Raw genomic sequence first — 25,987 nt, 5'->3', positions numbered from 1 at the left:
TGGTTTTAGCTGCAACTCTGCGGCAGTCCAGTGGTTAAGATTCTGCCTTCCAATGCAGGGAGTGAGGGTTTGATCCCTGGTCGAGAAACTAAGATCCCACATGCCATGCAAGTGTGGTCAAAATTTGGGGCTTCCCTGGTAGCTCAGATGGTAAAGAATCTGCCTGCAATGCAGGAGACCAGAGTTCGATCCCTCGATCAGGAAGATCCCCTGGAGAAGGAAATGGCAACCCACTCCAGTATTCTTGCCTGGAAAATCCCACGGACAGAGAAGCCTAGCGGGTTACAACCCATGGGGTTGCAAAGAGTAGTTTTTAAAATTTGTTTTATAGATCAGTTTTCACATTCCATAGGAAGGCTAAGTGCCCCTTCCCCAGTGTATTCCAAACAACAGTGCCTTTACCAGTTTTAAATGAGTTTCTGCTTAAGATTTATCTTAAGAAAACGTTTCCTTTCTAAAAAGTCTGGAAACCATTGCTAATATCCTTCCTCTCTTCCACCACTAACTTTGCATTTTATACAAGGAAAAAACCTGAGGTCCATACAGAGGAAGAATTTTATTAAGCATCATTTAAGTCTTACTCCAAGTTCAGGTTGTTCACAAACCAAGATTTTAGGGCATTCCAAAGCATCTTAAAACGGGAAAAGATTCTCTATAACTAGTAACAGAGCTTTCCTTTGAAAATGGAACGTGTCTTATATGTCCACTCCTTGTAGGCCTCCGCTTTCTGTGGGACACTGAGATGGGGCCAGGTGACTCTTAGACATTGGTGCAGTGTCATTCCAGCCCTGCCACGGGCTCACTACTGTGGTCATCCCATCAAGCAGGATATCAAAACAAGAGAAGGCAGCTTATCTCAGGACTCCAACTATCATGAGAAGACTGCTAGAAATGCTTTCTGAGACTATGTTATTATGGCATCGAAACCAAGGCCTAGGAACTATTTCTTCCTTTCCCCTTTCTTCCCCTCCCAAAGCTGATCACCTTCCTAGGCTAGGGTGGCCTCCAAAGCCTCCCAGAGACATCAGGGGCCTTGTCTCAAGTGGGTACAAAGGGAGACATACCCTTCCTCCACGGTAACTGAGTTCATGAGAAGGCAATTGGTGACAGTCACTCTATCTCTTATGACACAGGATGAACCAATGACCGAGTGCTTAATGGATGACTTCTCTCCAACCTGTGTATCTGGCCCAATGAGGCTGTCAGCTCCAACCTATAAAAGGCAAATAAAAATATAAAATATAATACCTTGTCCCCTCATTTCAACCAACTGCAAATCAACCCTCCAGATTCCTTGAGCTGGGGTCTAGTGAGATCTTTTCCTAGAGACACTTCAGCAAGAGGGATCATCACCAGTATTTCTCAGGGCCACAAGGTTCCATAATATCTTTGAGACCAACTCAGACTTACATACTGATGCACTTGTGTATACCGAGGTGCTCTCCTGAAAGCAGTGCTCAAGTCAGGGTAGGAAGAGGGACACAGATGTAAAGATCCCGTGTCTGAGTCCAAAGGCTATAACGAACCTTCCTTATAGGGTTTGTGTGGCTGGGCTCAGCACCTGTCCAGGCAGTCTGCTTGAGAGCCTGGACTGGAAGGTAAGATTTTATAACCAGAACCCAGTTTGGGACTTCCCTGAGGCCAATGATGTCCAGGGCTTGACACCCCCAAACCAGCTTTTCAAGGACAAGCCTCAGTGTACCCAGACAATGTCCCATACCTGCCCTGCCCAAGCCAGCACTTACCATGTGTTTGCTGACAATCTGGGCTGATGAGTGAACCAGTGATTCTTCTGGACAGATAACAGGTAGCAATTTGGACACCTTGAAGAAAGAGGTTTGGTCACTAAAGTAAGGCCAGAAAACACCTGAAAGCATGTTAAGTAGAACCCCATGTTCAGTTAAGAGATGTGGGGAATTTTTAGCCACTGCCTCCTGTCTGGATAAGGCAGGCTGATGTATTTCCCCTAAGACAAGGATCATTTATGCAACACTTTCTATACAGTCTCATCCTCAGTTCCCTAGCTGAGAGCCTCCTCCCTGAAGTACTGCTATGTCCCTCAACCGGGAGGCTGTGAGACAAGCCTTTGAGATAACCAGGCAGCATTTGGGAGAGGACGTCTAAGGAGAGCAAGGGGAACCCTGAGGCCTGACCACAGTCATCCTAGGTTCTTGTTCACCTCCTGGACCACAGTGACAATGCAGGAGGTGAGGATGGAGTAATGTTAGCCAACTCCACAATCAGGACACACCCTAAGGAGGCATCCATGTTCTTTACCAACCAAAATAAAATGTCGAAGGGGAGATTCACACTATTCTGTTTCCAGTAATGAGAAAACTGAAAACGGTATGGGTGTGGAGTGTTTTAGCTCTGGACCCATTAAGGCAGAGTTAGTATATCTGTGATTCTCCAGTGTGGACAGAATGCTGGTCAGAGCACTGTGTGTGGTAGACACTTTAACTGAGGAAGGCCTGGCCAGATTGGCTATACAGATGATGTGAAGGCTAATCCCTCTGTTCCTATCCCTGGGATCTCCTCTGTTATACTTCAGCCAATGCCATTCAGGCCTGTCTGGCGCACAGCCCCTGCTGACACGCCAGAGGATACTTCTCTGGCCTCAGGCTATCCATGATCTTGCTTTCAGACCAGCCAGACAGACTCTAGTCATAGAACTGAATAAGGAGAACTAAAAGTCAAATTAAGGAAGCCTTCTATATACCTCTAATGCTACATAGGGGCAACTTTACCCAGGACTGTCCTGGGTAAACATGGGACTAGTTGGGACGTCTCATAAGCCCTGTAGCTTGGATTCCCTTGACTATAACCAATCCAGTTTGAGGCTAGCTTGAGGTCTCAGTCTGAGACTGTTACTACCACATGGTGTGGGTCCTAAAGATTCTTGAGTCAGGTTTCCTTCAGGGATTCAATTCCAATTCCAGTTTTCCCCTCCTCCTGTCCTTGCTACACAATAAAGAGATCTTCCAAACAAGCTGCCTCCTCATTGTTCCCCCTCTTCACCCTCGCCTTAAATAAAACCTGGCAGGCCTTAAAAGCACTGCTTCCCCTTCAGTAGAAGCTACTCTTTCTCCATACTTCACAAACCTCAGGGTTAAAAGGATGGGTTAGTGAGACTCTGCATGCTCTAATGCTATTCTCCAGACTTCTCTCACATAGGTACTCCTTGATGCTTTGCCATCTGGGTACTCTAAACTCTGTTCCTTCACCTTCTAAGGAAAGCCTCCCCGTGTGCCTGTTTACCCCATCAGAGTAACGGTTACACAGTGTTCATCTGCTTGTTTATGAAGTGTTGTGGATATCCCCATGCTGAGCAGAATAGGAGAAAATCTGTTGAACCCAGAGGCCAGAAGTTAAGCCTTCCTGGAGATCTTGACCTTTCTTTGGAGCCACAGAGGCTCTGCCTCTGCACCATGCCCCTCACTTCCCCTTTTGCTGTACTTGGGTACCCCTATGGTGTCTCCTGACATACCAGGTCTTGCTCAACCTTAGGAATGAGGGATTCTGTACAAGTAACTGTGCACCTAATGAAGAAATAAGACAAAAGGCTCCAGTCTGTTCTGGGAGATGAATCCCCATGATTTCTCTTCTGAACTCATCCTCTCACCTGTCTGTTGGCTTCCATGTAGAGTCCTAGCGTGCTCACTCGAGAGCAGAGCCCCTCTTTCATGATGTGGACATAGCAGCGCACCTGTGATCTGGACAAACCCTCCCAGCTGTCTCCTTGACAGGCGTTCCAGCAGGCATCATAGGGAGCAAGGGTCAGTGTATTGGCTTCTTTTATAAAACTGTAAATATCTTTGGAATCAAAAACAAGCAAGTACATGAGACAGATAACAGAAAGGATATAGACTCAGTCAAGTTTTGAAAGAGGGTACAGCTCAATTCTCTTCCCCTGCAACTCAACCATGCAGCATGGACCCTGGGGAAATCCCACTAAAACCTGAAAGACTAAATCAAAGATTAAAAGAGGCAATGTGCGTTCATGTATATTTGAAATATTATGACACAAGAATGTTTTAAAAAGAGGTCCTATAAGAAAGTTTGACTGACGATCAAGCACTACTGGGGAAGATTAATAGACTCTTGTACACCATGGAGAAACACAAGTGACTGTCCAGGCTTTAGCGCCTAGCCCTACTGGCTTTGTGCTGCTAGCCTCTACTAGCACATCTGGTAGTTGTGCTGTCAGAGAAACAGCACAGGACCTGGGCCCCAATTTTTCAACTCCTACAACAGTCATTTGGAATCTTTTATTTTATGATAAAGAAAACTGGGGCTCAAAAGACTGAAAAATCTGCCTTAGGTCACAGAGCTAATAAAAGGTAGAGTCAGATTTCAAACCCAGGTCTGAGATGCTAAGCCCTGATATCTTAACCATCATGCTATACTGTCTCGATTAATTCCTTTGATAAATACATTTTTGGGAACATCTACTATGAGTCCAGGACTGGGCCAGGGACTAGGCAAGGGTATGAGAGCAAAGACTGACCTCATCCCTACATCCTTGAAAGGAGAAAGTCTGTTGGCTCTGGTTGGACTGTCATTATACACCCCTTCACCTTTCTTCCCTTCATAGGAGAGGCTGAGTTTAGTCAGGAGTGTGTGGCTTTCCAGAGCCTAGAGAACAGGAGAACTGAGAAATGGTGGGTAGAGTGCAAAGTCAAAAAGGTCTAGAGATGAACATGGCCAAATCAGGCCTGTTAACCAGAGAACATGACCAGAGGCATGGTTAGCCTGTCCCTGAAGAGCACAGGGATGAGAATCTGCTTGAGTAAGCCTGCCCAGAGCTCAGGGAGTGGCGTAAGCTAACCTGGCCTGCCTGCTGGCTGGATGAGAACCTGATGCCTTGAGACAGGCATCTTGGGCTGGGCTAAGTTGTCCAGCCACTCCTTCCACAAGTGTCACTACTCATACCTTACTGCACCAACTCAAGCACTGACCTAAGGATTTCAGCTCCTTTTTCTTTAGATCCTCCTCTTTTTCTTCTTGTCCTTCTTGTGATGAAGCTGAGGAGAACTGTTTTCTTACTAGGTATGGGATCAGTTCACTCCGGATGGAAGTGATTGACCTAGGAAGAAAGAATAGCCAAATATCAGAAATCTGAGAGTCTGGATTCAATCAGAATAAAAAACTGTGCATCCAAGCAAAAGCCAAATTCCTTCCTGTCATGCCACCTTGGGACTGACAGAGATCAGAAATGGCAAGGGCTTGGCAGTTTTGGGGAAGCAGAGGATCTAAGTTCTCTCAGTTCAGGCTGGAGCTGGGCAAGCAGTGTGTTGAATCTGAGATGCCCTTCCCCTGATCTATGCAGAAAACAGTCTCTTACAATTCCTGTTTACAAAGTGTGTGCCTGAATGTTTGTATGTATGTGCATGTCTTAACATGGTGTCTTGACTATTAACTGACAATAACTCATGAGAAGGCAGAAAGCTCTGGCCTTTTGGAAAAAAAAGTTGTTTCAAAATATTAAAATTTTTTCTACAAAGGCCTTGTATTTTCCATTAGATTAATCAGAGTATCTTAATTTTGGGGGGTTAGTATTATAGATGGAGAAGGCAATGGCACCCCACTCCAGTACTCTTGCCTGGAAAATCCCATGGACGGAGGAGCCTGGTAGGCTGTGGTCAATGGGGTCGCCAAGAGTTGGACACGACTGAGCGACTTCACTTTCACTTTTCACTTTCATGCATTGAAGAAGGAAATGGCAACCCACTCCAGTGTTCTTGCCTGGAGAATCCCAGGGACGGTGAGCCTGGTGGGCTGCCGTCTATGGGGTCACACAGAGTCGGACACGACTGAAACAATTTAGCAGCAGCAGCAGCAGCAGTATTATAGATGGTGTCTTTTCAACAATTATTTTCTTCTTATTGGTTAACAGAATCTCATTTTACTATATTTCAATCTTGGGGCCAATTGCCTTGATAAACGATCTTAATATTAATAATTTATCTGTAGATTCTGAAAATCATACCAACTATGTAAACAATAATTTTCCTTCTTCCTAATTTGTATTTTTCATTATCTTACCATATTGGCTAAGACTTTCAATACACTAATGCTGAACAGAAGCACTAACAGCAGTTCATCCTTACTTATTCTTGATTTTAAAGGGAATTTTTCTTTTTTATCATTTAGACTGATGATTGTTATAGGTTTTATCACCAAAGCCACCATTTATTGATTGTCCTCTATGTGTAGACATTGGGCTTTGTACTTTATAGCTAATACTTGGCACATGTTATTGGTTTTGTAGATACCCTTTATCCAGTTAAGGAAGATCTCTCTTATTCCTAACTTTGCTAAAAGCTTTCATCAATGAATGGGTATTGAATTTTCTCTTTTTGCATCCATGGAGCTGATCATATTTTCTCCTCTTTTGCTCTGTTATAGTAATGGATTAAAAATTTATCTGATACTAGGACTTCCCTGGTGGTCCAGTGATTAAGAATCCGCATGTCAATACAGGGACGAAAGTTCAATCCCTGGTCCAGGAGGATTCCACATGCCACAGAGCAACTAAGCCTGTGCACCACAACTACTGAGCCCACGTGCTGCAACTACTGAGACTATGTGCCACAACTGCTGAAGCCCGCATGCTCTAGGGCCTGTTCTCCACAACAAGGGAAGCTACTGCAATGAGAAGCCCATGCACTGCAACTAGACAGTAGCTCCTACTTGCCACAACTAGAGAAACCTCTGTGTAGCAACAAAGACCCAGTGCAGCAAATAAATAAAAATTAAAATTTTTTTCTGATACTAACAGGTTGAATAACACTATTAAAAAACCATTTATACAATTTCTACTCTATCCTCTTACAGTAGTGGAATTATGGGTGATTCTTCTATTCTTTATGCAAATTATCAAATTTTATAATTTAAGCCATTCTTTATGTTTCTTGTCTTTTATTTTCTCCTAGATTCTACTCTTACAGATCCTACTACTCTCTTGGTTTGATTCCAGACTCTACAAATTTAAGTTCCATTTTAATGACTAATCCATCCTAATCCATTCAGTATTTCCCACATAGATTTCAGCCTCCCTTCTACTGAAGAGTGGGCTCCCTCATATTAATAACAGTTGTACTCATTTGCCAAGGCTATCAAAGAATTTCAACAACAAAATTAACTTCAATTTACTTTCATGAAATCAGATCAGTCTAGGACAGCACTTACAGAAAGAAAATCAGACCAAAGATCAATATGTAGAAAAACTTTCAGAAGGCCAGAAATTTCCTATACTATTTTGTATCACTCAGATACAAGCAGTAAGCAACCCTGGCTAAGAGGTTTGGAACTCTTCCATTTGGCCCCTCTGGGTCCCAGGAAGCATAGTGCTTCCCCATGGGTGCTGAACCAGGATGTTTGGTTTAAATGACCAGGAATCTGTAATGGGGAAGAAGGACCTGATCCTTAGTACAGTTGAGTATGCTTCTAATTTACTTAGCAAAGGAACTGCAAAACTACCACATGATTTTTAATTTTCTCTCTCACACTGTAGACCTTTTAGAATTTTAAATCACTAATTAATTACCTTAGAATTTAACAAGACTAATAATATGCCAGTGACTTTGCTAGATCTTGGAAATACACTGTTTCTGATTTCAAAAAACTCATAATCAAGTGGATAGTAAGCTGAGTGTGGATTTAGGGAAAAGAGTAGAAGGAAACGAAACTGCTGAAGGAGGCAATGGAGCCAGACCATGAGAGCCTTCTGTGCAGGCAAGAAGTGTGGACTGAGACAGCCAGAGGGAGTTTGTAAGCAGGAAAGGGACATGATGAGTTCTATTTCTTAATGAGGTGATTCTGGTAGCAGTGAAAATAGGCTTGGAATAGGAGAATGAAAAGAGACCAGTTTCAAGACTCTGAAAGATGAGATAACATGGCCTGAGAGAGGGGTTAATGTATGAGAGCCCAGTAAATCTGACTGCTGCTTCATACTTCCCATCCCCTCTCCCAGGCCCCACTCAAAGAAGTTCTGCAGGCTAACACAGGACCACACAGATGGAGCGTAGGTAGGAAGGCAAGATAGAGGCGGAGGCTGAGGAGGGTAAGCAAAATTACAAACCCTGCAGCTACACAGTTCATGGTTTTTGTCATTTTTAAAGGATCAAGTCAAACACCTTTGAAAAATTCTGTGTAAGCTGGAAGTTCTTGTATTGAATTTCAATGTGATTTTTCTTCTGATCCTTTGATGAAGATTAAAAATTTCCATATGAATACGAAGAATGAAACAACACTTATTCTTTGCTTTTTTCTCCCCTTTTAATACTCCAAGCCAGTGTGGGTAGCAAACGTTCCTTGGCCCCACTCTGGTGGAAAACAAGTCAGTTCCCTTTGAAGAAATGACAAAGCCTGGACAGCTGGGGGATTTCAGAGCCATGATGTTTACATTATAGGCCAAACAGAACTGTCACTGCAAGAGGCAAGCAAACAAGCCTTGGCACACAGCCTCTTCAGGCAGAACCCTTTAAGCAGATCAGACAAGGATTTGAGGAGAGGACATGAAGCATTCCTGCCAGGTCCCACCTGCCTCTGTAGGTGCTCAGCAATCAGGTCAATTTTCATAATGCAGTTGGTTTAGCATCATGATGGAGGACAAAATTATCCTTCTTGCTTCCTAGTCAAACTAAAAGTAGCTCAAAGCTATGCCAAGAAGTGGGAAATGCCACTGTGAACCATTGTGAACATCCCTTGGGGCTGAAGACCAGCAGCTGGATCCACTGCCCTGGGCCTTGGCAATCTCACTTTCTCCTTTTCTTTAAAAAAAGTTCATATTTATTTATTTGGCTGCGCTGGGCCTTAGTTGTGGCATGTGGGATCCAGTTTCCTGACCAGGGATCGAACCCAGGGCCCCTGCATTGAGAGCACAGAGTCTTTAGCCACTGGACTACCAGGGGAATCCCCTCTCCCTTCCCTCTTAGATAGTTTTCCCAGAAACACCTGCCTCATGTCATAAGCTTCTAAGAAATGAAAAAATCACAAAGGAGAACAAAAGATTTGACTACTAGCTGCAAACAACTCCACAAAATAAGGCAAAATAATTGCTACAAATAGAACAAAAGATTAATATTCTTCACAGATAACTAGATTAAAATTTTTCAAAATATATAAAAATATTAAAAAAATAAGTATTAAAGTAAGATGTAATTTCTCTCACAAATTAGCAGATTTAAAATAACTCATACATTAGTGATAAGGGTACTTCTCATACTTGTAAATTCATAAACTGGTAAAAATCTTTTCTAAAAATTGGCAATACATAACAAAGGTCTTGAAGATATTCATATTATTTTATTCTATAATTCTATTTCTGTACATCTGTGCTCAATAAATATATGCTGAAAAAATAAAATAATCAGATAATAATACAGGATCTTTGAACAAAAAGATATTATTTAATGTTATGTATAAAATAAGTTATTAAATTTATTAAAAACAACTCTTAATGTTATTAATAAAAATACAGAACCACCAAATATTCAACAATGGAAAAGCAATAAAACACATATGTAATAGAATAGCATATAGACAAAACTCAGTAAACAATTTTTTAATGACACAGGAAAATGCTCGTGAAAAAATACTGAACAAAGAAAGCAGAAGGCAGTTATTTATACAGCACAATCTCAAGTGTGTATATAAAAATAAATAAAATGATGGAAAGAAATACATTAAAACGTTCAAGGGACTTCAATCCCTGGTCAAGGAACTAAGATCTCTTATGCCACAGGACTTGGCCAAAAAAAGTTAGCAACTATCTCACGGTAGTAGAATTATGAAAGTGTTAAGTCCTCAGTTGTGTCCAACTGTTTGTGACCCCATGAACTGTAGCCCACCAGTCTCCTCTGTCCATGGGACTTCCCAGGCAAGAATACTGGAGTGGGTAGCTATTCCCTTCTCCAAGGGATCTTCCCAACCTAGGGATTGAACCCGGGTCTCCGGCACTGCAGGTGGATTCTTTACCACCTGAGCCACCAGGGGAGCATGAGTAGAGCTATGGGTAGCATTTTTTTTTGCCTTGCTGCAGGGCAGGCAGGATCTCAGTTTCTGGACCAGGGTTTCTGGACCATACTGTGAGCCCAGGCGCTTGCAGTGGAAGCACAGAATCTTAGCCACTGGATTGCCCAGTAAGTCCCTTTATAGGCAGAATTTTTAAAATATTTTCTCAATCTTCCAAATTTCACAGTCATAGGCCATTCGTTCCTTACTTCCTGTGGTATCACTTTCTTGATCTGTTTCTATTTCTGATACCGCTTTCTTTATTTCCTCTAAAATATTTGGTGTTTCTCAGGATTTTCCTTTTTGCCTGTATTTTTCCCCTGCTATTCGTCTCCCTGAGATAGATCACTTGGTGACTTCTTTGCTACTCATTCCCAAATGTAAACCCATAGCCAAGTCCTCTCTTCTTTTTAGTCTCACGTTTTCAACAGCCTGATGGACGCTGTCATTTAGGTGACCCACAATACCTTAAACACAAAATCTAAAACTGAATCCATCATCTTTCTCCCAACCCTTCTCCTACCCCCCACAAACACTGATTACTTTGCTTAGTGATATGGAGATTCATTTAGTCACCCAAGCTAACAACATGGTAATCATCTTGACTCCTCCTTCCTCCACTCCTCACATACAACCAGTCACCAAACACTGCTGATTTTATCCCTTAAATCTCTTTCAAAACTATGAACTCGCTGCATCGCTACTGCTACTGTCTAGTCTAAGCCACTATCATTATTTGCCTGGACTCCTTCAGCTGCTTTTAATTGGTTTCTCTTCCTTCAGTCTTATCACATGAAATCTATCCTTTGTATTATAGACAGAATATCCTTTCTAAAGCACAATCTGTCTCTTCTTCCTTCAATCCACCCTCTGTGTTGCAGGCACAGTGATTTTTCTGAAGTATAAATCTGATCTGATCCTCTTAAATTTATTTAACACTCAAGATAACAGTTACTTTTGTGATCAGGGGATAGTTGCTTAAAGGTAGCTTCTGGAAACTGGGTAATATTCTACTTTTTGATCTAAATAGTAGTTACAAGGGAGTGTTCATTTTGTGAAAATTTACTGAGCTATAAAACCGCTCTCAAATATTATCTCTACTTGGAAGCCTTTTGTAACACTTGTAGGTTTCTGTATTGTCATAGCAAAGACAGGTATTTGTATTGTTTTTGAATCAATATCAAGTGTGAGTTTCATGCTAGGAAATTAATATATATTATCTCATATTCTTATAGCAATCCTTATGGTAGGTATTATCCTCATTTCATAAGTGAGGAAATTAAGGCTTAGAAAGGTGAGCTATTTTAATTAGGTCAACACAGCTTTTATAACGGAAGAGTGGAAACTTAGTCTATATCTACCTCAAAGCCCAGGACTCTTTCCACTACACCATTCTAATCAGTATTCTGTGTTTTCTGCAACCACAGCGCTTTCTACAGGGTTGAAAATTTTCTGCTTATTGTCTCTATACCAATAAACACATAGTCAGTGCTAAATAAATATTTATTTGAATAGATGAATGAGTGGATATGTGAATGACTGAGTGTAATGCCTCTAAGCCAGACAGCTGGCAATAATTTCTTCTTCTGATTTTTGGAGATAGAAAGAAGAACTTTCCTGATTTGGAAAGGTAATGAACTCTACATATGTTTCTGTATTATTAATATTACTAGCATTAAAAATCCAACATCTGAAAAAAACACATGATACTAGTTCTGCTTAAATTTATTATTTTTAGCATTTTGCCTTGATCTGTGATCAGGTCTTTGTTGTAGCTATAAGTTTTTTTTTAGGGAAAGTCTAAAAATTACATAATTTTCCCATGGCAAAGGAAAAAAATTGACTACTTTTACATTCTGCCTGTTCTGTTTTTGTAAGCAAAATTAAAGAGACTTAAAATCCTCTGTCTTTCACTTCAAGTCAGTCCTTAAAAATAGTAGTTAGCAAAGAGGCAGAACAGAAAACCTACTTTTATAAGGCCTGCAACTCAAGACTAAACAGAAGAACACTAAAGGTTTGGGTTTCTTGCCTCTTCTCTCAGCAGAGCTGTAACTGGAAAGAAAACATGATTGCTGAGTTAACCCTATGCTTTGTTTTCAGGCTTTTTTTTTGTTCTTGCTGATCAAAGAAAACAGATATAATCTGGAATAGTAAACAGGAAATTGTTTTAGATTAAAAGGTACTGACTTTACAACAAAGTATTTGGTATACAATATTCTGAGATATTCTTTTCCTCTTTTTAACAAAATATTGAAAGCTTCTATAAGAATACATTTTTTATGCTGGTACATATGTCTTGAGAAAGACAAACATATTCAGATCCTACAAGCTGGCAAGACTGCCTAGGCTTAGGGCAAGTCAACGAATATTTTATTCATTTGAATTTATTCAAATATTTTATTCATTTGAATTTATTCACTGAGTACCCCAAATATGTCAGGCATATTTTAGACTGTAGGGATATAGCAGTCAAACAAAACAAATCCATGCACTCATATTGACAGGGACAGAGTAAAGGGACAAAGTTGGTAATTAAATAGTTAATCTCAATAGGGTAGTGTAAGTGAAGAAAAAAGTATGGGAGACCCCTGTAAATTAATGATCACTCAAGAAAGTAGGTCTGCCTAACCACAAAACCAAGCAAGCCCACTTTGCAACAAAACCATGGAACAGAAGCATGAGACACACCACTGAACAATCATGGCTTGAGAACCACATCCTGCCCAGTGAGCTCAGTAAAATTTAGGACATGCTCTCTGCACACATAAAAAACAATACTTTATAGAAAGATGACATTTCAAACTGAAAGATCCTCATTGTACTAAGACCTGAAATAATTTTATCAGAGTGCCATTAACAGTCCTGGCTTGACCAAGTAGGGACAAAAAAACTCCCCTACCCAACCTGGAGGAGGAGCTGATGATGGAAGTGTGACATCTACTCAAGAATGAGGAATAATGACGTGGATGAAACTAGAGACTATTAAACAGAGTGAAGTTAAGTCAGAAAGAGAAAAACAAATATTGTATATTAATGCAAATACATGGAATCTAGAAGGATGGTACTGATGAACCTATGTGTAGAGCAGCAATGGAGATGCAGACACAGAGAACAAACTTATTCTCTTGACACAGTTGGGGAAGGAGAGGATAAGATGAATTGGGAGAGTAGCATTGAAACATACTTTAGTGAAGTGAAAGTGAAGTCGCTGAATTGTGTCCAACTCTTTGCGACCCCATGGACTGTAGCCTCCCAGGTTCCTCTGTCTGTGGGATTTTCCATGCAAGAATACTGCAGTGGGCTGCCATTTCCTTCTCCAGGAGATCTTCCTGACCCAGGGATTGAACCCGGGTCTCCTGCATTGTAGGCAGATGCTTTACTGTCTGAGCCACCAGGGAAGTCCTGGTGGAAACATACTTCACCATATGTAAAATGGATAGCCAGTGGGAATTTGTTGTATGATACAGGGAGTTCAAACTTTGTGCTCTGTGACAACCTAGACGGGTGAGATGGGATAGGAGGCGGAAGGGAGGTTTAAGAGAGAGGGGACGTGTGTATATCTATGGCTGATTCATGCTGATGTACGGCAGAAACCAACTCAATATTGTAAAGCAATTATCCTTCAATTAAAAATAAATAAATTAAAAAATAAAGAGAGAGGGGATGTGTGTATACCTATGGCTGATTCAGGTTGATGTATGGCAAAAACCAATACAATATTATAAAGTGATTATCTTCCAATTAAAAAAAAAGAGAGATTATAAAAAGAATGAGGAAGAAAGTGGATTTTGCCCTTCCCTAATTTTTCTTTCATTATAAAACTGTAGCCTACTAAGTTCTCAGCCCTCTTGCCCACCAGCCTGTAGGCCTCACAAGCATCCTATTCTAACAAATCACTTGTTATATATCACTTTGCCTCTTGTTGAATTCTTTCTGCACTGAGACATTAAGGACTGGAGCTCCTCGGAGGCCCCTGAAATAGCACCTAGCGGTTTCAGTATGAAGTTGACGATCTGGCTGCCTTTTTATTTATGAAGCAACTACTATGTGTCACAAGATGAGTCAGAGTTGGTTTCTGTCTTCAAGGAGTTAGAAAAAGTAGGAAAAAAAAAAGACATGCAAATCCAATTTAATAGGATACATGTGATAACTGAAGATTATACAAGATCAGAAGAGAGAATGATTTCATGTCTAATGGAGATAAAGACAGACTACTATGGTAGCACAAAGCAAGGGTACCTATTCTAAGTGGAAGTGAAGAGAAAAAAAATTGAGAAAAAACTTCCTAGAGGAGTAATATCTAGATGAGTTTTAATGGATATTTAAGAATGTCAGAGAAGGAAGAAAGAGGCAAGAATATCAGTTAAGCATTACTACTGAAGCCCATAGGCTCTAGAGCCCGTGCTCCATAGCTAGAAAAAGCCCATGTGCCACAATGAAGACCCAGTGAAGCCTAAATAAATAAATAAATGAACATCACCATGAAAAAACAAAACGAAACAACAAAAGTCAATGTGCTGCTAGGACTTTGTCCCTTTCTCAGCAGCAAAGAAGTCCCAGAGATCAAGATGAATGTAACCAAGAAGTCCAGAGAAGACTACCCTAGTTTAATTTTGGTAGCATCTACATATTCAGATATCAGTACATAGCTACCATATAACAGCTCTGGTTAGAAGATTATGTAAACCATAAATTCTTACCTTAGTTTTATTTGGTTGTTTAAGTAAAAGATACCTCATACAATCTCTAGCACATCTAAGGACAGGAAAACAAGTACAGATAAGTCATATGGATACATAAACTGAACAGTAAGAAATCAAGGTTCCTGACTAACTCCTATGGCACTGCATGGTCCCTCATCTATTTATCTCTTCTCTGCTTTCCTGCAACTCATGGCTTTTCTAGGCAGTCTAGCACATTATCTTCCATGTGGCTTTAACTATCACCCTGATTCTGACCATATAGTATAGTTGCCTATTTCCAATTCCCGACTTCAGTTTGTGGAGCCCATCTTTACTCCCCTGCATCTCTATTTAGCTAAGACCAGGAAGCTGTGACTTCTCTCTTATCCTCCCAGGTATACATGCACATGTGTGTGTGTCTGTAACAGAGAGACATCTGAGATATGTGGTGGACGTTGCTAGCAATCAATTCATCAACAGTGGCTGATTTTATCAGGGCCCTGATTGTATGACATTGAGCAAATTACTTGAAGCTTCAACTTCCTCTTCTATAATATGAAGTTAATACCAAATGAGAGAACTATTTTAAGGAGTGAATGAACTGAAGTGTGAAAAGTACCCAAAACAGTGCCTGGTACACGGATGGTGCTCTGAAGGCCAAACCCTAAGGTTGTATGTCCTGCACCGATAGATTGGGTTTTAACACTAGAAGAGGGTGATTATAATTTTGGGTTCTTCTGAACAGGAAGGAAGTATTCAGTTTTAATTCTTCCTTTTTCAAAGATTAATCTCCTCTACGTCTCTTAAAATGGCTAGCAGGTCTAGCAGGTCAGGAAAAGGAAAAGAAAGACAATTCTTTCCCTGGGTTTCTGTGCTAAAGGAAACCAGGACTAATTCTGGTATAAATTTCCTGTCTTCCAAGGCTTCAGCTCAGATAGCCAACATACTGCTTGAGTGCTTTACAGGGCCAGTCTCCTTTTGGAGCAACTCTTGCTAAGCCACACAAAAAGTTCCAAAATGGCCAGCTTCCTTAAGCTTAGATCAGATAACTTTGTAAAAGAGGAGAAACTTTTAGCTTACCACTCAGCCTAAAGAGACATCACAGTGATAATACTCAGTCTAAGCTCTGCTCTGGCCATAAAATCCAACACATTTTTGAATTAAAAATTTCAGACAATCTTTGGAATATCCATCTGTCATACATTCAGAAATGGATAAAAAGACCTTCTAAAATATATTTACGTATATCTTTTTATTTCTTTACAGCAAAAAAATTTAATTACATTACACTGAAAATATACACTAATATTGCAATTTGCTTTTTTTTTTTTTTTTTAAAGTAAACGTATCTTGGAAATCTTTCCACATCACCACACAGAGCCATACTTCATTCTTTTAACAGTTGCGCAATAATATAATTAATTACCCTGTTTAAACTGTTACAACTTTTCCCTGTTATGAACAATGCTGCAAAGAACATTTTGCAATGAATATTTCCATACTTTTAAGTAAATATTTCTGTGGGATAGAGTCTTTGAAGAGGAACTGCTTAGGCAGGGAGTATATAGTTGTAAGTTCAGATAGATATCATCAACTACCCTACAAAAAGTTTATGTAGAAAAGTATAAGAGAATTTCCCCACAGCCTTGCTAGCTTCATCACAAAATTTAAAAATCTCTGTCATACAGTAAGAATACAAAATCTCTGTCATACATATAATTATACAAAATTATAATTAAAACTGCTTAACATGTATTTTTATTTAAGAAAGTAGGCATCTTTTGATGTATACAAGCTTTTTCTACGAACCCACTACTTACAGCTTTTATCCATTTTTCTACTGAGTCATCTACTAATGACTCAGTAGATTTAATTTAATTTTTTTTTAATTTTTTTTTTTGACTCAGTAGATTTTAAGTGCTCTTTGTAATGTATGGAAACTAGTGTTTGGGGTAGCTTGGTATTGCAAGACCTTTGTTGTTTATTTTTGTGTTGTTGTTGTTTAGTTGTTAAGTCGTGTGTATCCAACTCTTTTGCAACCCCATGGACTGTAGAACACCAAGATCCTCTGTCCATGGGATTTTCCAGGCAAGAATATTGGACTGGGTTGCCCTTTCCTTATCCAGGGGACCTTTCCAATCCAGGGATCAAACTCACATCACCTGCATTGCAGGCAGATTCTTTACCATTGAGCCCCTTGGGAAGCCTCTGTTTATTTTTATACTATGTTTACTGGATTTTTTTCCCCCACAACACAGAACTTTAAAAACTGGTATTAGTCAAATTTATCAATCCTCTTTTTTTTTAACGGCTTCTAAGATTTATTTGAAACTTAGAAAGCTTGAGTTAGAAATAACTCAAGAACACATATTGATGAAGCTAAGTGCCTTAAGGCACATGTAGACTAGCAGACATTCAGCATGACATCGGCATCCAAGTTAAACAGTGGCATCCTAAGGCAACTCCTGCCACATCTTTATTACCCCAGGCACTACTTCTTGGGCCCATGCATTACTTCAACTGGTAAATGTTGGATGTGGCGATGCTCATCAACTAGATATGATGCAGTCAGATTTGCAATTTAGAAAAGTCCCCCGGTAGTTTTGTGACGGATGAATTAAAAGAGGATAGCCTGGAGGCAGAAGACTAGCAAGGAGAATGTTATATTAAGCCAGCTGAGAAATGATAGCCTGTTAGCTAAAAATCAATATTGAACTACATTACCTTATTAAGCTCAGTTCAATAACTGTTCAGTCTCTCCCTCCCATTGCTGCTGGAGCATCTTTCTAAAGCATAGCTGTCATGACACTCCTGCTGCCTGAAGTGCCCTTTTCGCATTTATTAAGACTGGGGAATCTCTGACTCATTTTTTCTCTCTTGTTTCATAATATAATTTTCTCAAAGTTACAGAGATAATGGTCTGTAAAACTGTATTCATCTTGGTATCCTCACCCCCCAACACAGCAATTGGAATATATTTAGGTATTTATTAAATGTCTACTGCTTTGAATTAAAAATATATATATAAGTCCAATTCATTTTTTAAACTTTTAAAATAAAAAATTTTTTTTTTTTTTTGTAAAATACATATAATAAAATGTACCTATTTAAGAGTTCCCTGGTGGCTCAGATGGTAAAGAATCTGCCAGCAATGCAGGAGACCCAGGTTTGATCCCTGGGTCAGGAAGATCCCCTGGAGAAGGGAATGGTTACCCACTCCAGTATTCTTGCCTGGAGAATTCCAAGGACAGAGAAGTCTGGTGGGCTACAGTCCATGAAGTTGCAGAGTTGGAAATGACTGAGCAACTAAGACTTTACCTTTATTTAAAACACACAGTTCAATAAGTTTTGTCAAATATATACTACTGCAATCACTACTCCAAATCAAGATAGAAAGTGCTTCCATCATCCCTCCCAAATTCCCTTGTGCTTCTAGCACACTATTATACTACTCTACTATACTCTCGTACTACTTAGCACATTTACTATAATAATTTAAACTGCCTGCTTCTCTCTAAACTGTGAGCAACCTGAAGGTAGAAACTACATCATTTCATCTTTAGCGTCCAGCAACACAGGTGATCGATGAAAAGTCTTTGCTATGCACCAAGTACTACTCTAAGCCCTTCACAACTATTTTTCACAATCACCATTATGTGTCAGGTACCATCTGTTCCAATTTCCAGCTGAGGAAAGTGAGGTACAGAAAGGTAGACACCTGTCCAGGGTCACACAGCTCAGTTTAAGCTTCTCTTGTCAAAGACTGTACAGGTTTTCTTCTCTCCACAGCCTTCCCTTGAGTAGCTTTGAGTAGCTTTTCTACTCAACTGCAGAAATACTCATGTCTTCTTGAACTACTGGTGTACCTAATTACTTCTGCTGTCCAAATTGTCACAACATCTCCTTTCCTTCCATTCATCAAGCATATACTGAATGCCTTATCAATCCAGGTAGGAATCTAATCTCAAGGAATCTGCGTGGAAGATGTTAATATGTATTAATAGAAAATTAAAATTTATAGGGCTGAATGTTAATTTTCATAGGTGAGAGAAAGGATTGCTAAAATAGTCCTTTTTTGAAGCTATATCTCTCTCCTAGGTTTCCTTTTCCCTATCTATCTCTAAAGGAGTCATTTTCATAACCAGATTACTACAAATGCCTCCTTTAATCTCACCAAGTCTGAGAGGTAATGGGTAGATGGGGAGAAGAAAGATATAAAGGTCTTTAAGACCTTGAGATGGGGAGGTGGTTTGAGCTAGGCTCCTCTGTTACAACAAGCTCTGGGAAAGTCCCATTTGGTGGAGCTTCTGGCCAGGAGCCATAGAATCACCAAATTGAGGCTTGTCCCCCAGGTATATACCACCACACTACACTTGCCAGGTGGGGGGCCTGCTAACTGGTGGGGGTCAAATGAGGTACTAAGGAGCTGCAGCAGCCAGGATGAGGCTGGCTTTGTTGCAAAACTATTGCATATTCAGACACCAAAAGCTAAAATCCCATTTGGTAGTATTAAGGTAATGCTGTTAGATTTTTTTCTTTTAAGTGCAAGAGTAGTATTGAGGTATTGTTTAGGGATACATACTGAAATATTTATATATAATTACAACTGAAATCATTACAGATGAAATTATACATAATGATTTGCTTTAAAATAACCTGGTGTGACAGTGGCAAGATTGGTGGTAGCAAATATAAACTAAGATTAGCCATGAACTGGTGACTACTGAAGCTGTGTGAGGGTTTGCTCAAAATTCTCCAAGCCAGGCTTCAACAGTACGTGAACTGTGAACTTCCAGATGTTCAAGTTAGGTTTTGAAAAGGTAGAGGAACCAGAGGTCAAATTACCAACATCTGTTGGATCATAGAAGAAGCAAGAGAGTTCCAGAAAAACATCTACCTCTGCTTTATTGACTACGCCAAAGCCTTTGACTCTGTGGATCACAACAAATTGTGGAAAATTCTTAAAGAGATGGGAATGCCAGACCACCTTACCTGCCTCCTGAGAAATCTGTATGCAGATCAAGAAGCAACAGTTAGAATCAGACATGGAACAACAGATTGCTTCCAAATTGGGAAAGGAATAAGTCAAGGCTGTATATTGTCACCCTGCTTATTTAACTTATATGCAGAGTACATCATGTGAGCAGAGTACATAATGTGAAATGCCAGGTTGGATGAAGCACAAGCTGGAATCAAGCTTGCCGGGAGAAGTATCAGTAACCTCAGATACACAGATGACACTACCCTTATGGCAGAAAGCAAAGAAGAACTAAAGAGCCTCTTGATGAAAGTGAAAGAGGAGAGTGAAAAAGTTGTCTCAAAACCCAACATTCAAAAAACTAAGATCATGGCATCTGGTCCCATCATTTCATGGCACACAAAGGCTTTGGTATAGTCAATAAAGCAGAGGTAGATGTTTTTCTGGAACTCTCTTGCTTTTTCTATGATTCAATGGATGTTGGCAATTTGATTGCTGGTTCCTATGCCTTTTCAAAACCCAGCTTCATGGCAAATAGATGGGGAAACAATGGAACAGACTTCATTTTGGGGGGGTCTAAAATCACTGCAGATGGTGACTGCAGCCATGAAATTAAAAGATGCTTGCTCCTTAGAAGAAAAGCTGTAACCAATCTAGACAGCATATTAAAAAGCAGAGACATTACTTTGCTGACAAAGGTCTCTCTAGTCAAAGCTATTTTTTCCAGTAGTCATGTATGGATGTGAGAGCTGGATTGTAAAGAAAGCTGAGCGGCGAATAATTGATGCTTTTGAACTGTGGTGTTGGAGAAGACTCTTGAGAGTCCCTTGGACTGCAAGGTGATCAAACCAGTCCATCTTAAAGGAAATCAGTCCTGAATATTCATTGGAAGGACTGATGCCGAAGCTGAAGCTCCAATACTTTGGCCACTTGATTCGAAGAACTGACTCATTTGAAAAGACCCTGATGCTGGGGAAGATTAAAGGCAGGAGAAGGGGATGACAGAGGTCGAGATGGCTGGATGACATCACCGACTCGATGGACATAGTTTATTTTTGGACAATGAGTTTGAACAAGCTCCGGGAGTTGGTGATGGGCAGGGAAGCCTAGAGTGCTGCAGTTCATGGGGTTGCAAAGAAGTGGACGTGACTGAATGACTGAACTGAACTGAAGCTGTATGAGGGGTACATGGGAGTTAACTGTATCACTTTCTCTACTTTTGTATCTATGTGAAATTTTCCATAGGAAATAATTAAAAAAAAAAAAAAGGTCTCTACCATTACTGTATCCTCTCTCAGCATGTCAAGGCCAGGACCTATTTGACAGTGATTCATTTTCACTTGGGATTAAAAAAATAAACACTTTCATGACAAAGAATTAACTTCACTTTTAAAACATGAATAGCCCAGACACTGGTAATTGGAAAATGGGTCCTGATAACTTTAATCTGTGAGGGAAGAGCCCCTATCTGCTTATTCACCATGGATCTCACAGCTGATTTAGCACAATGCCTGCCTCGTAACAGGAGCTTAATAAATACGTGCTGATTGAATGAAAAAACAGAATAATAAGTCAAAAGGGAGCAGGGCACTACTGTCCTGGTGAGAGAAAACAGAGAAACAACAATACCTGGGAAAGCTTTCCAGGAGCCCAAATATTTTACCACTGGCTCTACATGGGGTTTCTGTAGTGGGTTAGCAGGAGTTATAGGTGGTAAGGGTTAGGATGCTGCAAAAAAATATTATATTGGGCATGGAGGGACAATTTCCGTTCCCCTCAATATTCTTGTATATATCCAAGTCCACCAGTCAACAGCATGCTTAGCACTTAACTCAGGTTCTCAGACTCCCTTCCCCAGCTCGTCTGAGGGAACTTATTGCTGTCGTACCAGCCTGACTGCTTTCCAGTTACCAGTACTATGTAAGGTAGAAACTTATCCAGAAGCCATCAAGGAAGACTAGCTGTTCCTCTTCTTAACCAGACAGTTATTAAATCTTTTCCTACCTGTTCTTCTGAGGACTCTAGTTGCACTGCCTATCAAAATCCTTGAGATTAGGCTTCCATGGTGGCTCAGTGGGTAAAAAATCCACCTGCCAATGCAGGAGACACGGGTTCCATTCCTGATCTGGGAAGACCCCACAGGCAGCGGACCAACTAAGCCCGTGCGCCACAACTACTGAGCCTGTGCTCTACAGCCAGTAGCCCACAGCCACTGAAGCTTGTTCACGCTGGAGCCTGTGCTCCACAAGAGAAGCCGCTGCAATGAGAAGCCTGCACATCACAACTAGAGAGTAGACCCCACTCTCTGCAACTGCAGAAAGCCCGTGCGGCAAAGATCCATCACAGTAAAAAAAAAATTAATTAATTAATTGATTAAATTATGTATGAAAAAAATCCTTGCGATCAACCACAAATGGAAGTTTTCTCTCTGGAAACCCACCCACATCCTGTGATCTACTAGACAGTCTCTGGCAAGTATTTTTTTTTTTTTCACATAGTGAAAACTTTTATATTTGGAATTAGCCAGCTGGACTCAGTTTAGATGATCCCAATTTTGTTGGCAACATCCAAAGCATCATAGTCAGGAGCCAGTCGAACATATGCCTTCTTCTCTCCATCAGGCCTGATCAGAGTATTGACCTTAGCCACGTCAATGTCATAGAGCTTCTTCACAGCCTGTTTAATTTGGTGCTTGTTGGCCTTGACATCCACAATGAATACCAGTGTGTTGTTGTCTTCTATTTTCTTCATGGCTGACTTGGTGGTGAGGGGGAATTTGATGATAGCATAGTGGTCAAGTTTGTTTCTCCTAGGGGCGCTCTTCCGAGGATATTTGGGCTGCCTCCTGAGCCGCAGTGTTTTGGGCTGCTGGAAGGTGGGTGACTTCCGGATCTTCTGTGGCTGTGGACACCTTTCAACACTGCTTTCTTGGCCTTCAAAGCCTTTGCTTTGGCTTCAGCTTTAGGAAGGGCAGGGGCTTCCTTCTTCGCCTTCGGCGCCATCTTCATGAAAAGCTCTGGCGAGTATTTAAGGCCCACAGTTCTATTATCAAAGCAAAACTACAAAAGTACCAAATTTCTTAACTCATGATTTTCATGAATTCATGAAATTCATGAAACTTCACTCAGTGAGGTGGACTTCTTTTCCAAAACTGGAGGAAAACTTGCTCTTCTTTCTTTCCTTCTCTTGGGTAAGTGTCTGGCCCTTTGCTAAGAGGGCCCATCTATGGGACAATTGCTCAGGGAAAGGACAACCTCTTGGAGACAAATAGCACTACAGCTGGGAAGCTCACCCTTGCAGAAAGAAGGAAGAGCCTGAAGCTGTGTAGAAAGATGCTTCATAAGTGAATATTAGTTTTATAAAAGTAATTTGCCAGTTATCATAGCACAGGCCCCCTAAATATAAGCTGGTACAGATGAAATAACAGTATGCTGATAACATAATTTCATTTCTATAATAAACTATGTTATCTATACAAACTAGTTATTTATATAACTGGTTTATTATCAAGGTTTAAAACTGTTAACTAAGTCACAGGGTAGCTTAAGTGCTGTGAATTTGACTCAATCTCCCTCCTTACTTATTTTCCATTAGGAAGTCCACAACGTATTTTTTCAAGCAGTAGAGGTGGGCATCTACAAGGCCTGTGTGGAAACGTATTCTTGGGTGCCTGCAAAAAGAATGAGAGAGAAGAGGGTCACATGAGTTCTACTCTATTATTAGGTAGTATGCATTAGGAAGTTTCTGAGGGTCAGAGTCATGCTGCCTACACCTCACTCTGGAGAGACCAAGAAGGTGATTATCGGCTCTGATGCTACCACAGAAAAGGCTGTCTCTTTATGGAAGCCCTATTTCACACTTTACGAGGTCTTTAGGCTTCCAAAGACATGAATCCAAAACTGGTAAGCCACCAAGTCATTGACAAGTCATCTTCTATTTTACTACAAACTCCTACCCACAATTCTTGTAACTAACATTTTCTTGCTTCTACTCCAACTGCCTCACTTCCTGCAGGCCATACTTACGCCATGCTTTCCTTTAGTATTTGACATATATTACTCCATGTTCACAGAAGATGAAGTAAAATTTTATGAATACTCCTTAACTCCCTACTCTTAATTATTCACCAGGAGTTTCCTCAGGTTGACTTTCTTCAGGAAATCTTCCCTGAGGACCCAAGTTTGTGTTCCTACAACACTTGGTGCCCACTTCTACCAGATAACTTAGCACAGAGCAATGTAACAGCCTACTTACTTGTGCTCTTTCCCACTAGACTAAAAGTTATCTGAGGGCAGAGATTTATTTATTTTTTAAATATTTATTTGGCTGCCTTGGGTCTTAGCTGTAGCACACAGAGCTTTTGTTGTGACGCACGAACTCCTGAATTGTGTCCACGCCGGTTGCACTATGCAGGCTCAGCAGCTGTGGTGCACGGGCTTGACTGCTCCCTGGTATGTGGGGTCTTAAGTTTTCTGACTAGGGGCTGAACTTGCGTCCCCTGCATTGCAAGGTGGATTCTTAACCACTGAACTACCAGGAAAGTTCCAAGATTTATTTTTATAGTCTTAGTACTGAGCATTGGATCTCACACAGAATGAATGTTTCATAGTGGCTGAACAAACACACAAATAAATTAGGTCAAATTAAGGCATTTGCCTAGTTGCTATTTATTGGCTTCCCTGGTGACTCAGTGGTAAAGAATCTGTCTGCCAATGCAAGAGACGTGGGTTTGATCCCTAGGTCAGGAAGATCCCCTGGAGAAGGAATGGCAACTCACTCCAGCAGTCTTGCTGTCTTGCAGTCTTGTCCCATGGACAGAGACTGGCAGGCTAGAATCCATGGAGTCTCACAGAGTTGGACACAATTCAGAGACTTAACATGCACTAGTTCCTACTTAGTCTACTAACTTTGGTTTCAGCCTGAAGAAATGCCATGTTTCATGTTCAAAGTAATTTTATTTAATAAAATAAAAGATAGCTGAAGGAGAGGAGGGGAAGAGTAGGGTGGAAGAATGGCAGTTCCAATTGTAGCTGCCTGGTTATTATCTTCTACTCTCTGTTACTCTCCTTTGACTGCTTATAGTCTGAATGAAAATTATTCTCATAGGATCTAGATACCTTAGAAGTAATTTCCCAGGTGGCACAGTGGTAAAGAATCTGCCTGCAACGCAGGAGACATACGGCACACAGATTCGATCCCTGGGTGGGGAGGATCCCCTCAAAGAGGACATGGCAACTCACTCCAGTATTCTGGCCAAGAAAATCCCATGGACAGGAATCTGGTGGGCTACAGTCCACAGGGTCCATGAGGTCACAAAGAGTCATACACAACTGAGCAACAACACACACACACCACCCTGGGCTTCCACTCTTTTGGGAAGAAAGGGGGAAAAATGCTTCCAAAAGAGCAAGAGAAAAGTCGGATTTCAGATCTCACATCTATAACACACACACACCCCAAAAGCCAATTACTGTATACAGTGAGGATGAAGAAGAAAGTTACATCCCAATTCTCACTTCCTGAAATTCTTGAGTTCCAAGAAATTCTTCAGGAAACAGAATTTTGCAAATACAGTTACTTACCTTGTGGTGCCCAGGTTTGATTTGAAGTTCACATTATGATAATTCTCCCCTTGATCTAAGCAATTTGGAAAGCTGAACTCTCTTGTTCAGTGCCTTGGTTTGTGAATTCCTTGACTCATTCAACATATTCTACTTAAATTATTCCCTCCTTGCAACTACCTTATGAAATAGATATATATCTCATATTTATAGCTGAAGTCAACTTGTATCACACACCTGGGGAAAGAATAACTTAAAGTTTGAGTAATCATCTTCTGAATTGTTACCAATCCCTAGCTCAAATGGCAATAATATTCATAAAGCACTTTACAGTTTATAAATTTTTTTCAGCTTTTTACTCTCAGTATATAAAGTAGGTAAAACAAAAAATTCTTCCATTAAAAAAAATTTCCAAAAATTTACTTGGTACACTCAATGCGAGAGATTTAGCTACAAACTCGAAATACAATAAAGGAACAGAGATGGGCAATTCAGAGCTTTTTTTCTTTCACATGAAATTTGTATTGAATGCAAATTTTGGGACCAGGATTTAATGCCATTTAAGTTGCCCAAAAGGTTGTTTTCTTATTTTATTTTTCCCCATTTAATTGTTTTTAAATGGCATTAGAAATAAGAACTGATACTTTAAAATAAAACAAAATAAACAAAACCAAAAAACCTCAAAGAGGCACCAGTAAATCTGGGTAACTGGTTGATTGCTCTGGGCCAGGAAGATGTTTTTGATTTGT

The 25,987-nt window shown here is 40.4% G+C and overlaps 1 protein-coding gene and 1 pseudogene across 2 annotated transcripts in view; both read right to left on the bottom strand.

Annotated features, from left to right (window-relative positions):
- Nucleotides 1–25,987, bottom strand: part of EIF2B3 (eukaryotic translation initiation factor 2B subunit gamma) — a 107,121-nt gene that overhangs the window by 20,758 nt on the left and 60,376 nt on the right. The window contains exons 6-10 of one of the 2 annotated variants that reach the window (XM_061122071.1): nt 23,258–23,347; nt 4,959–5,086; nt 3,623–3,813; nt 1,746–1,823; nt 1,065–1,213 (exon numbers count right to left, since the gene is read on the bottom strand). In XM_061122071.1, the coding sequence (XP_060978054.1) occupies nt 1,065–1,213; nt 1,746–1,823; nt 3,623–3,813; nt 4,959–5,086; nt 23,258–23,347 (636 nt within the window). The remainder of the gene's footprint in view (nt 1–1,064; nt 1,214–1,745; nt 1,824–3,622; nt 3,814–4,958; nt 5,087–23,257; nt 23,348–25,987) is intronic. The other variant, XM_061122073.1, reaches the window with a different exon arrangement.
- Nucleotides 22,163–23,130, bottom strand: LOC133041439 (large ribosomal subunit protein uL23-like; annotated as a pseudogene).

This window comes from Dama dama, chromosome 20, assembly GCF_033118175.1.
Source record: "Dama dama isolate Ldn47 chromosome 20, ASM3311817v1, whole genome shotgun sequence".
Lineage (NCBI taxonomy): Eukaryota > Metazoa > Chordata > Mammalia > Artiodactyla > Cervidae > Dama > Dama dama.
The sequence above is the reverse complement of the archived record's forward strand: the minus strand, read 5'-3'. Positions and strand labels throughout refer to the sequence as shown.